The 14,093-nt window shown below is 44.2% G+C and overlaps 1 protein-coding gene across 19 annotated transcripts in view; it reads right to left on the bottom strand.

The window, feature by feature from the left end:
• Positions 1-14,093, bottom strand: part of RBFOX1 (RNA binding fox-1 homolog 1) — a 2,051,181-nt gene that overhangs the window by 51,872 nt on the left and 1,985,216 nt on the right. For all 19 annotated transcript variants that reach the window (XM_027611432.2, XM_027611426.2, XM_027611425.2 and 16 more), the window contains one exon: positions 8,739-8,871. In XM_027611432.2, coding sequence (XP_027467233.1) covers positions 8,739-8,871 — 133 coding nt within the window. The remainder of the gene's footprint in view (positions 1-8,738; positions 8,872-14,093) is intronic.

Raw genomic sequence — 14,093 nt, 5'->3', positions numbered from 1 at the left:
CAGTAGAACAGACCAATGAAACTAGGAGCTGGTTCTTTGAAAGAATTTACAAGATTGATAAAACCCTGGCCAGACTTATCAAAAAGAAAAGAGAAATGACCCAAATCAACAAAATCATGAATGAAAGAGGAGAGATCACAACGAACACCAAAGAAATACAAACAATTATAAGAACATATTATGAGCAACTCTATGCCAGCAAATTAGATAACCTGGAAGAAATGGATTCATTCCTAGAGATGTATCAGCTACCAAAATTGAACCAGGAAGATATAGAAAACCTGAACAGACCTATAAACACTAAGGAAACTGAAGCAGTCATCAAAAATCTCCCAACAAACAAAAGCCCAGGGCCAGATGGCTTCCCAGGGGAATTCTACCAAACATTTCAAGAAGAATTAATACCTATTCTCCTGAAACTGTTCCAAAAAATAGAAATGGAAGGAAAACTTCCAAACTCATTTTATGAGGCCACCATTACCTTGATCCCCACACCAAAGACCCCATCAAAAAGGAGAATTACAGACCAATATCCTTGATGAACATGGATGCAAACATTCTCACCAAAATACTAGCCAATAGGATCCAACAGTACATTAAAAGGATTATTCACCATAACCAAGTGGGATTTATCCCTGGGCTGCAAGGCTGGTTCAACATCCGCAAATCAATCAACGTGATACAATACATTAACATAAGAAAGAACAAGAATCATATGATCCTCTCAATAGATGCAGAAAAAGCATTTGACAAAGTACAGCATCCTTTCTTGATCAAAACTCTTCAGAGTATAGGGATAGAGGGTACCTACCTCAATATCATGAAAGCCATCTATGAAAAACCCACAGCAAATATCATTCTCAATGGGGAAAAACTGAGAGCTTTCCCCCTAAGGTCAGGGACGCGGCAGGGATGTCCACTCTCACCACTGTTATTCAACATAGTATTAGAAGTCCTAGCCACAGCAATCAGACAACAAAAAGAATCAAAGGCATCCAAATCGGCAAAGAGGAAGTCAAACTCTCACTCTTTGCAGATGATATGATACTGTATGTGGAAAATCCAAAAGACTCCACCCCAAAACTGCTAGAACTCATACAGGAATTCAGTAAAGTGGCAGGATATAAAATCAATGCACAGAAATCAGTGGCATTCCTATACACCACCACCAAGACAGAAGAGAGACAAATCAAGGAGTCGATCCCATTTACAACTGCACCCAAAACCATAAGATACCTAGGGATAAATCTAACCAAAGAGGCAAAGGATCTGTACTCAGAAAACTATAAAATACTCAGGAAAGAAATTGAGGAAGACACAAAGAAATGGAAAAACGTTCCATGCTCATGGATTGGGAGAACAAACATTGTGAAGATGTCAATGCTACCTAGAGCAATCTACACATCCAACGCAATCCCCATCAAGATACCATCTACTTTTTTCAAAGAAATGGGACAAATAATCCTAAAATTTATATGGAACCAGGAAAGACCCCGAACAGCCAGAGGAATGTTGAAAAAGCAAAGCAAAGCTGGTGGCATCACAATTCCGGACTTCCAGCTCTATTACAAAGCTGTCATCATCAAGACAGTATGGTACTGGGACAAGAACAGACACATAGATCAATGGAACAGAATAGAGAGCCCAGAAATGGACCCTCAACTCTATGGTCAACTCATCTTTGACAAAGCAGGAAAGAATGTCCAATGGAAAAAAGACAATCTCTTCAACAAATGGTGTTGGGAACATTGGACAGCCACAGGCAGAAGAATGAAACTGGACCGTTTCCTTATACCACACACAAAAACAGACTCCAAATGGTTGAAAGACCTAAATGTGAGACAGGAGTCCATCAAAATCCTAAAGGAGAACACAGGCAGCAACCTCTTCGACCTCAGCCACAGGAACTTCTTCCTAGAAACATCGCCAAAGGCAAGGGAAGCAAGGGCAAAAATGAACTATTGGGATTTCATCAAGATAAAAAGCTTTTGCACAGCAAAAGAAACAGCCCACAAAACCAAAAGACAACCGACAGAATGGGAGAAAATATTTGCAAATGACATATCAGATAAAGGGCTAGTATCCAAAATTTATAAAGAACTTATCAAACTCAACACCGAAAGAATAGTCCAATCAAGAAATGGGCAGAAGACATGAGCAGACATTTTTCCAAAGAAGACATCCAAATGGCCAACAGGCACATGAAAATGTGCTCAACATCGCTCGGCATCAGGGAAATCCAAATCAAAACCTCAATGAGATACCACCTCACACCCATCAGAATGGCTAAAATTAACAAGTCAGGAAACGACAGATGTTGGCGGGGATGTGGAGAAAGGGGAACCCTCTTACACTGTTGGTGGGAATGCAAGCTGGCGCAACCCCTCAGGAAAACAGTATGGAGGTTCCTCAAAAAGTTGAAAATGGAACTACCATACGACCCAGCAATTGCACTACTGGGTATTCACCCCAAAGATACAAATGTAGGGATCCGAAGGGGTACGTGCACCCCAATGTTTATAGCAGCAATGTTCACAATAGCCAAACTTTGGAAAGAGCCAAGATGTCCATCGACAGATGAGTGGATAAAGAAGATGTGGTATATATACACAATGGAATATTATGCAGCCATCAAAAGGAATGAGATCTTGCCATTTGCAGCGACGTGGATGGACTGGAGGGTGTTATGCTGAGTGAAATAAGTCAATCAGAGAAAGACATGTATCCTATGACCTCACTGATATGAGGAATTCTTAATCTCAGGAAACAAACTGAGGGTTGCTGGAGTGGTGGGGGTGGGAGGGATGGGGTGGCTGGGTGATAGACATTGGGGAGGGTATGTGCTATGGTGAGCGCTGTGAATTGTGCAAGACTGTTGAATCACAGATCTGTACCTCTGAAGCAAATAATGCAATATATGTTAAGAAAAAAAAAAAAAGAAGATAGCAGGAAGGGAAGAATGAGGGGGTGGAAATCGGAGGGGGAGACGAACCATGAGAGATGATGGACTCTGAAAAACAAACTGAGGGTTCTAGAGGGGAGGGGCGTGGGGGGATGGGTTAGCCTGGTGATGGGTATTAAAGAGGGCACATTCTGCGTGGAGCACTGGGTATTATGCACAATGAACCATGGAACACTATATTAAAAACTAATGATGTAAAAAATAAATAAATAAACAAACAAACAAATAAATAAATAACAGAAAGCTCTTACAGACTCTAACGCTGGTTTCCAGGAATGCGTCCAAAGACTTTTTAAAGCCCCACGAAACAGGTGCACTTAAAATACCAGACGTGTAGGGAAAGGAGAGCAGGAGTTGGCTAGTATGGATCTAGAGATAAATTAACCGAGGCCCCGTACAAGAGAAGGGAGTTGCCGTCATGCACTGAACAGGTGCAGTCTAATTTTAATGCAAAGACGGTCTGTCTAGCCATGCAAAAGTAATTGCATTGCTTGCCAATCACTTTGGGCCTGCAATATGTTTTTGCAAGAACATAATGCAAATGCGCAACTCATTTTCTTAGAAAGGTAATAAGAGTAAATATTTGGTTGAATGCAAGCAGGGAATGATTGCACTACAGCAAATTAGTTTACTTAAAAAAAAAAAAGGGGAAAGAAAGTAGAGGATGCCCAAACTATACAATTTGTTTGTGTAACAGAATATATCCCCACCACAAATGCATTCCTGTAGGGGAGGTTATTTAAAACTGCTCTACCTTGCTGCCCCTTCTAAGTAGAAAATGAATTAAAATTTTAATGCGTTTAAAATCTAGCTGTTTTTGAATAGACATGGGTCCATAAACTCCCTGGCATTTGTATATTATTGTGTACAGATATATGTATGTGTACACCAACATTTTCCTAGTGAAAACCCATTTTTAATTAAATTACTAAAGGCATCTGTGACATAACTCTCCCCTCCACCCCAAAATTTAAGAACCACTGATTTATGGTGTTTGTCTATAGGTGCAGTCAAATCAGAAGCTTTTTAAAAAATGTAAAAGAGGTCACACTTTAAAACTGGCTGGAAGTTTGAACAAGAATTCACACCAAAAACTGAACACACAAACAAAAAGCTAGAGAGAATTCTGGAAAATATTCTGATAATGGATGATGACTTTAGTTCCTAGTGTTCATATTAAATGAGAAAGGTCCCAAACAATAGACAATACAGTCTGAGGTTTAGACATTTAGAAATTAAAGCCAGAAAGTGTGGTTGATTTATAGCCAGAAAGGCACATACACATAGCTCCAGAGGCTGGTGTCAGACACTTTCCTAGGACCTACCCCGAAAGCGTTCCCAAGGATCTATGTGTGGGGTTTATTCTTGCACAGGCCAGCTTTAAGAGTTTTTTCCTGGAATACTACCACATCTCTCCAATACACAAAAATAGCACAGTGTCCTCAAACCACTTCTCAAGGTAACTCGGAGAAGTTGTACATAGATGTGTCATAACTAATTTCCTGAGAAAGTATAGAACACCTTGTTCAAAGATACCCAGAGAACCAAGACCAAAACCCTGTAGCAGATACTGGACTTTTAGCTTAGAATAGTAACAATTTTTAAAACATTCTTTGATGCTCCATTAGAGCACTCTACTGTGTCCCCAGATGATATGCATGGTACACAGCAAGCACCTGGTAAGTAGCTGCTTAATAGTTAAGTAGCTAATTAAGAACAAGAATTTGGTGAGGCCAGTCTCACGGTATTCCTATGGGAGGGTGTTGGGGTTCAGTTGCTGTCTTTTAGTATCAGATGTTGTACTGAGTCTGGGGGATGTGTCTCCAGTGCATCTACCTGCCATCTCCATCCATGGGTCATCAATCTGCAAGCTCCTTTGGATGGCAATTGCCCAATGGGTGATTTATCCCACATGTGAGCCATAGGAAGATAGACCGGACATGGATGCTTCTCTATCAAAACCGACTCCAGAATTAAATGCAAGGAGAAATATGGCAGACCAAGTGATTCAGCTCTCTCGGAAACCATTCACTAATTAATATTTTATTTATGACCTACATATTCCATAAACTATTGAAGTGCTTCCATCCAAAGCCAACTCTGTGGTCTGCAGGAGCTTCTTAGGAAAGTGGTCAGACACTAGGTTTCTAACTCATCACCCATCCTCACTCAGTTAATGTTGACAATCAACAGTGAGTTGGCTGGATCAATCTAGGTTTTCCACCCATTCCTGTGGACCCTCCATGGTCCAAGCAGAACACTCTCCCCCAGAGCAAATGATCACGTATTAATGTCCCAAGAAATTTCTTTTTAGCTATGTGAGAAAGAAGAGAATAGGGCTTTCCTAGAACCTGTGTTCTTTACTTGCTGGGGGGCACTTCAGAGAATACCAGGATGTGGAGGAGAAAACCAAATCAATCAAAGGAAATGGATGAATGGGAAGGCGTGCTTGGTGAATCTGCCCGTATGACTATCTCGATGTTGGATACCTCCAAGGGTCGCCCAAAGTTCCACAGAAGTAGCCATGGAGGTTCTGTGGGATTTCTTTTTAAATTTTATGAGAGAGAGGGAGCCTGGGTGGCTCAGTTGGTTAAGCAACTGCCTTCGGCTCAGGTCATGATCCTGGAGTCCCGGGATCGAGTCCCACATCGGGCTCCCTGCTCGGCGGGGAGTCTGCTTCTCCCTCTGACCCTCTTCCTTCTCATGCTCTCTATCTCTCATTCTCCCTCTCTAATAAATAAATAAAATCTTTAAAAAAAAAATTTTATGAGAGAGAGAGAGAGAGTGTGTGTTTGTGTGTGTATGCAGCTCGCCGGGCGACATTTTAGAAAAGATGGGGTTCAGTGGGTGTGATGGAGAATGGAGGAATGGGATCTCAGCATGGCAATTTAGCAAGTGGTTGGACTTCAGTGCATCCTACATTTCTTCTTTTGCTGGAAGCCCCTAAAAACCCAAGCGGAGCTAAGGGGCCTTCCTTGGTGCTCATAGAAGACCCTTATCACTTATCACATTTATTGAAATTATTAACTTATATGGTGCTCCCTGCCCCTAACTAGAAGGAACTCCTCAAAGGTGCAAGACAATGCAGTGGAACTGAGAAAAAGGATGTTAGGCTGAACTGCACTGGAGTAAAGACATTAGTGGACTCCACAAATCTCCCCAAAAGGACTTTGGAGACAAACGGCTACAGGAAATCCACACAATCACCTGGACCACCTGAATCCTGATAACGTCACTTTCTGGAAACAGAAGTAGGTTTCCAATCTCTCTGCTGTTCGCTTCCACTCAAGCTCAGGGCTCTCACCACTCCAGCCCATATCTGCTGGGACATGAGCTGTCCTCTGCTATTCTTTCCAAAATGAGCTGCCCGCCCGGCAGTCTCCTGCAGCCTCAGCCAACAAGCAGAAGAAAAGGGAAACCTTCCTTTAAGATGCAGGGTTCACAGTTTCTCATTAGGCACCAGTGCACCCAGGTAGTTTGTAATACAGCAAAACACCCTCACTGAGTCTCCTATTTTCAACCAGCACTTTGCTCTTATAGAACTCGCAGACATGGACACGCACATCCCTAGCCCTTCTGCCCCGTCCTCCTCCCGTGTTGAGAATTTCATCTTACTACTAACAGTGGTTTCAGGATTCCACTTGGAATATTACCAGCAAAGAGGCACCGTGTACCATTATAACCAAAATGATTAGGAAACTTGCTGGAGGATTTAAATTAAGTCACATCTGAAGCAGTCACACACGTTGCTTCACCATTTGGAGATGCCTGTGTCTCTCCCTGGTGAATGTGGCATTAATTAGTTATGCATGGTTCTTCCCTGGCAAAGAGCAAGTTCATTGTAAGTTAGCGAATTTCAATTTTACAGCAGGTGTGTTATTTTGGGAGATTTTTATAAATTGTTCATGTGAGGATAAGCCATATAATTTTATTTTTTTTTCCTGTTCAGTATAGTAGTGAGATACTGAGGGTACGTATACCAAAAAGCTACAATTACCGTCTACTAAGATAATAATTTTCAGACAAACTAATGTGGTATAAACATGCAATTTTGTATTTATGGCTTATGCATCTTGCTTTAGTAATTACATGAGCCTACAGGGTAACTTGGTGGGTTTTTTTCCCTTCATAACAACTTACTGTGTGACCTTGGGAATAACACGTCTTTATTTCTGCATTTCTGGGTCTATAAAACAGGCTCAACACTGTGGGGCTGGAAATAATGATTAACATTGTGGATGCTTCTTTATATCACGTGGTCAGATAAAGGCTTCCAGAGGTGCAGATGCATGTTTTTGGAGGGTGGAGAGAATTTAGGGCAAATTCATCCTTGGTTTGTTATTATCCACCATCTTTCTACGAGAAAGACATTTTCACTGTTGTTTTGTCCACTAAGAAACTCACAAGTGACCCAAGGCTAATGACAACACAAGAAACAATGAACACGGACCAATCTCTCTGCCTTTATTTTCTCCTCCTGAAGACTGAATCTAGATTCATTTATTTATATTCTTAACTTTGTCTCATTGCATTTGTGTTTGAAACACTTCAAGTGCTCTCCTCTGCAATGGGTGAGATATGAATACATAATGAAAAAAAGAGTGGTTCCCTTTGTCATCAGTATAATAGAGAGATAATCTAGGCTAATTCAGGTTTTCTAAAAGATTTATAAGGAACAGAGCTATAAAAAATGCATTAACCCTTTTCATACAGCCTGGAACACAGCCATATTCTTTCTACAGACCAGAAAGCCAGTCGTTGGCTGGTAAAGCCTTATGCCACACTGCCTTGGGCATGGCTGAGTTGTTCTGAGTAGCGCTACTGACATTTGGGGTCTGATAACTCTTTGCGTTGGGGGCCGTCCTGTGCAATGTGGATGTCGAGCAACATCCCTGGCCTCCCCATCCTAGATGCCATCGCACCTTCCTGCTCCTGCTGTGACAACCCCAAATGTCTCCGGACAGTCCAAACATCCCCTGAGGACCAGCTGAGAAATCCCTTTCTCCCTGACTCCAGGGGTGCCTGAATGTTCCAGGAGGATCCCTTAACAGGAGGAAAGAAAGGGTAGCATTGTGGGGTTGCAGCCCACCACACCAAGACCACTGTTTCTTCGCATTCCCTGTCATTCCTTGATCTTCACTTGGCAATACCAGAGTCCATGCACACAGATACCAAACTGCCAATGGGGAAGCCATTACCCCGCGTTTCCTTGCAGAGGGGAAAGGAAGCCAAATGCCCGTTTTGGAAAATCCAACCGAAACGGGTCTTACTTCCAATTTCTTTGAACTTCCGAATGTTTCCATTTGACTCCACACCTAATTTTCTCTTCTCAGGCAAGGGTTCATAAAACCTTGATGAGCAAGGTGTCTTAGGGGAGCGGAGCAAGACCACCCCAGTGACTTTTATGTTTGGGGACTTCATGTCCCTCCATGGACAGATTCAAGGGGCAAATGTGATCCAACCTCCTTAATAACCAGATGTTTGCAATCATCAGAAATACATCTTTGGCTGTAGCCATTTCTCTGTTCTCCAGCATTCAGTCTCAGAGAGAATTTACATAACAACATGTGACATGTAGAATGCTTGAAGGCACCAACCATGACAGGACAAATTACACTCATTTTTCAATACTCTTTGCAAGGTGCTCCATGGCAGGCGCGCGCCGGGCTGCATGCTGGGGCGGTTCTGGTGGGGCAGTCAAGACCAGCATGCACTCACAAAAACGGGAGGGGGCTGGTGCGGGAGGCCGTTGCGGCGGGGAGGCCGCCCCACTTACCCGCCGTAGGCCGGGATCGGGGGCGGGGGCGCCGCGGCCCGGAAGGTGTTGTACACGGTGCGGCCGCGGCCTCGTAGGTGTGCCCCTCGGTAGGCGGCCGCGGCGGTGGCGGCTGGATACGGGAAGCCGGGCACTGCAGGGTGGGAAAGGAGAGAGCAGAGCAAAGGTTTTCAGAAGCACACCTGTCGTGGAGGGCAACCTGCCCACCCAGGACCCTTCGCTCTGCGGGCCGAGGCTCGACACCTGGCCCTCGTCCGGAAGGCAGGGTTCCAAAGGCAGCAGCAGGGAGGAGGTCAAGGCGCAATTCCAGACAGAGTGGGCTAGTTAAGGCGGTGGTCCCTGTGCCCAAGAGAATATGGTAAATGGCAAACATTTACAAAGAATTCGTAGTAACGGGAGACAAGCTCACTGCACAAAGTTAAAATTCTACAAAGGTAGACTGCAAGAAGTATGTGCCTTGTGTTGCCAACATCTCTGCATCTGTCTATACACACATATACGTATATTGTGTGTTATAGAGATTTATGTGTCTGGGCACACAATATACATGCATGATGTATCCACACATAGGTGTGTGCCTGTGTAAGTGAATGTGTACATGTGCATATTTATATACGCATACACTTGTGTGTACATATACATAATTTCAGTGTGTTCCTAGTTATCTCTGGGGCTGAACTGTGTGTGTGTGTTAGTTATCTACTGATTGCTTTCCCTATCCCGTTATTTATTTCCCACATTTTCCTTTATGTACATATATTGCTAGTTAAAAATTTTTAATTGCAATACAGTGTTCCTACAGACACGTGCATGCATCACAAGTGTGCAAACCCGTTATGTGCCAAGAAACAAATGGTTACTGATATCCCATCAGCCTCCAAACCATTTAACAGCTTTTAAGGCACACACAACAACCGTAATTACAGAGAAGTCTGGGAACTCAACTCTTCAGAAGAGGGTGTGGGCTGAGTTTTCCTCCTCAGAGGAAAATTCTGAGTGGGATGGCTTGCTGAGGAATCAAGAGGGAAATTAAGCCTGATGCCAGAGACCCCTGATATTTCATTCTCTTGCCTCTGCCTGGGATGTCCTTCCTCCTAGGGTGTCTGCAAATCTGGACCCACTGGGGCCCAGGAAGCCTTCAGGAAACCACTTCTGCTTCCTTCTGTGTGTCTGAATCTCACAGTGCTCTCACGGTGCCAGTCTCGAGCGTGCCATCCCCACTAAACTGCAGGCAGGGCGCCCAAACCGCATCCCAGGGAGGAGGCACTTTTCTGGGGAATCACTGTGGCAGGAAATCTATATTAAAGGCCCAAAACACCCAACCTCTCGCAGGTATTAGTTTCAAAAAGAGGGGGTCAGTCAAGGTGTTACCTCTTCTCTCCCCTATCAACCGGCAAGTTGCTCCAGGATTCCGCCCCCCCCACCGCTCATCTGTCTTCGCTTCTGCCCGTGCCTCCCGGAGTCAGCAAAAGCCCCCTGATCTTACCCATAGTAGGTTCTAAATATTGGACACCTGATGGAACGTAGGGGCAGCTTAAATACATAAACAAGAGAACTAAGTTGTAAGTTGGATGGACAGACTCTCTCTGCAACCTCCTCTCCTCGTCCCAGGTTCTTTTCCTGACCCGCTACTCTGACACACAGGAGCTTTCCAGAGGGAGGGAGAAACAGGTAGAAGGAAGCAGGGCGGCAAGTGTTTCCTCCCCTGCTCCCCTTCTCCTGGGAGTTCACACAGTGTATGTAAGGACAGACAAGGCTGGGAGGGACAGGAGCCTCCATGCTCAGAACGTCCTACCACAAGGGAGGCTCTCAAATGTAGGTAATCAACACACGCACGCCTCTCTCTGGGAGCTCCATTTGGGGGAACACCTAACCGCTCATAGGATGTTGTGTCTCAGGCTGTGTTGAAGTTGCTTCTAGCTTATATCCAAACTGCCAAGGTGCGGGGGGCCTCTCCCCTTCTTACCACCATATACAGGCACAGAACCCCATCTATTCATTAGCCACAGCGTCCTTGGATACGCTATACCCTAGCTGCGTTGCAGGGGGGCATGGCAGGGAATGGGGAGATGAAACAGCCATCCCCAATCCTTTACACCTCACAGAATCGCACGGACTGCAATAGAACCCTTGAACCCGAAGTGAAGACTGACGGACTATCACCTGCAATTCTCTGCGTGTTCTCATGGATTCCACCAGATCTTTCTCTCACCAGGGAGGGTTAAATGCTGGAACTGTACAACCAAGTCAGAGTGATTTTATCTTTATTTGTGTCTGCAAAGACACAAATAACCTAAAAGGTTATTTTTAACCTTTTTTTTTCTTCTTATTGTTGGTCAAGTCAGGTCACGCAGCTGTACTTAACTCTCAGCTTGCCGGCCCCTCCTCATCCGCGTCCCCTGGCTCGTGCGGATGTGCTTGAAATGGTAGAGAGGTGTCACTCCTAATGGGAAAAGCCAGTAAGTCTTAACACCATAGAAGCCCAGAAGTAATGAGATAGGAGCTGTTTGCTTCAGGACCGGCAAGAAAATGAGTGAGCGTGGCTGTGACTCCCAACTCCATCTTGCCACAGTTCAAATATTAAGTTTTCATAACAACGCCCTGGATTTTGAAATAAAATGAAAAATTCACAATGTGGCAGAGCTGCCTGGGTGAGGAGACACGGTAATTATGCTGACCCATTCATTATCGCCAGCTCCCGTGCAGACTGAGTGAGACCAGATCCCTCTCAGCGACAAGCAGGTTTAACAATAATTCTTGGGAGATTTAGATGTTGAGATACAACGTGCAACAGAAGCTTGGCAGTGGTGCGGGGGACAGCGTGAGCTGCTGGAAAAGGTGGAGCCGGGGCTCCATTTGTACCCTTGGCTACAGTGGGGAGATGTCCCTCCCGAGGCAGGATGAGGTAGGACAGGTCTCCATGCAAGGCTTTGGGGGGCTCCTCCAAGCTAGGCACATTAGAGGGATTCTTATTTTGTTAAAGGAACACAGAAAAGGCAACACATCAACTCCTGGTTTAAAAAAATCGCTTTTCTGGGAGGGCCAAGCGCCCTTAGGCAAAATAAGGAGGTTCATGCAGATCATGCTTTGGACCCGAGGCTTCATAAAGGAAGCATGGGTGTCTCCTAGATGGGTGGTTTGCTCAGCTATCTCTCTTTTGTTACCAGTCTCGGGCTGCCAAGGGGTCTCCCTAGCAAGCCTTTAGTTTATCATGATTAATGAACACTTCCTTCCTCTCTCCTTCTTACTTTCCTTCCTTCTTATTCTGATCCTCCTTTCATTTATGTTTTAATCTTCTTTGGAAGGAAGTGGCCACAAAGCTCTCTGGGTGTACTAGCAACCAAGTAGCTTAGATGACAGAAATGAAAGAGAAGGACCCCCGCTGTTGCTAGAATGTACATCTCCACGAGGGCAGAGATCTCTCTCTGTTCTACCTGTTGATTCAGAAGAGTGCCCGGCACAGAGCAGGTGCCTGGATACCCTTTGGAGGTGAACCGGTGTTCATCCCCTTTCTTCTGGGACCGTAGAGGCACTGCCTCTTCACCTTGCACCTTCCACAACACTGCCCACTATATGAAGTGTTCCTCCCGGGGTTCGCACACACACAGGCGGCCAATGATACAACTGGCCCTCGGTCATGATCCCTATAATAAAAGTAAGTTCTACAGCCATGCTCACAGGTGCTGCACTGGCCCAGGAATGGCAACCACAGTTGGCATATGTGTGGTGCTGATAAAAAGGGAGAGGACTTGGATACAAGCATTGTACTTGGAATTATTGCAAAACCTTAATTCATTGAAATTCATGTTCATTGCTGTGCTGTGTCGGGATTGGGAGATCAGGTTCTTGTTCTGGGGAAAAGCAGGACTCAAATGTCCCCCTGTCACCCCCAGACACTGATACCTATCAAAGGACCTGTGGGGTCAGTTTCCTTCACAGAGCCCCAGACAGTGCTCTCTGGCAACCGAGCAAATCTCTGAGTGCAGTAAATGTGTGCCACTAGGAACAATGGAATATAACACTGCTTATAATCCCCAACTTCTGTGATTTTTGGCTGAGCCTTCTGTGTTTCTCGTCATCTCCACTAGAGGAGGTACCCCTGCAGCTGGTTTAGGATTCTGAGTGACTCTCTTCTCTTGCCACTAAGACCAATGGTCAATTGCACAGGTAAAAACAAAAACAAAACAAAACCTCCCACAACTGTTTGTTAAGCTTCCTTTAGACTCAGGAGGGAAGGAACTGATTTGTTTACTTGTCCACCATGTGCATTGGCTTGTTGGTGCTGGGACATGGTTAAATGCATATTTGAAACAATTACCTAGACAAATGATTCAGATACAGATGAAACAAAACCGAAATGGCTTTATCCTTGAACCACAGAAAGAAGACATCTCAATTATGTGCTTACTTTGGGACACGACACCTATCTTTTGTTGAGTCAAAGTTATCACATTATCAATGCCCCAGTTCAGGAGTCTGGATCCAGTAAGTGGGCAATAAATGTTTAATAAATCTAATGCAAAAAAGCCAAATGGAAACTCACAATGTCCTCTCCGTTTCTGGAACGGAGTAAATCAATGTTAATAAAAGTCATAAACCTGTCACCCTGTCCCATGTTTGTAAAAGCCTCTTTGTTAATGAAAGAACAGTGTTAGAAACAAAAGACACCAAATTATAGGCATTTCTAAACCCCTGGTGCTGGAGCTGGATTTTTTTATTTCTAGTTGAACTTCCAGTTAATAAACATGTAAAGAGACCATCATTGGGGAACAATGGAAAATATTCAGGTTGTTTTGTGGATACAGTATAAATCCTTAGTTGTTGGCACGAGGGAGACAAGGGAAGAAGAAAAAAAAACAACATAGGTTCATTATACTGGAAAGGTTCCCTCTTAAACCTTATCCAGCATGAATCAAAGTGAAAAATCTGGTATCACTGTAACGAAAATTGGATTTAGCTCATAAGCTAAAAATGAGTTTCTCTCAAAGAAAACAGGGCAAGAGCTTCTGGAGCAAATACCAATTGCGCATCTTGTTGACACATCAACATTTCCTGCCTACCCACTCCCAACCTTCAGCTAGATTGATACCCACAGCATATTTTGGGGGAGTGTGAGTGGAATAGCTCGCTCAGTTCTTGGGCATGAGAAGTTGTATACCATGGAACTCAATGAAATGGAAACTTTAGGGATGTAACAAGAGGCATGCTGTGATGTGCTCAAGTATCAAGGCGAATCAACATTTTTAAACAGAAGATGTGTGGGTGTATCAACCAGCCAAATGGGCCATTTACCAAAGTGTCAACAGCTTACCGCCTGTCTCCCATCAAAGACAAAGCCCCCACCTCCCACCTTCT

This window comes from Zalophus californianus, chromosome 10, assembly GCF_009762305.2.
Source record: "Zalophus californianus isolate mZalCal1 chromosome 10, mZalCal1.pri.v2, whole genome shotgun sequence".
Classification (NCBI taxonomy): domain Eukaryota; kingdom Metazoa; phylum Chordata; class Mammalia; order Carnivora; family Otariidae; genus Zalophus; species Zalophus californianus.
The sequence above is the reverse complement of the archived record's forward strand: the minus strand, read 5'-3'. Positions and strand labels throughout refer to the sequence as shown.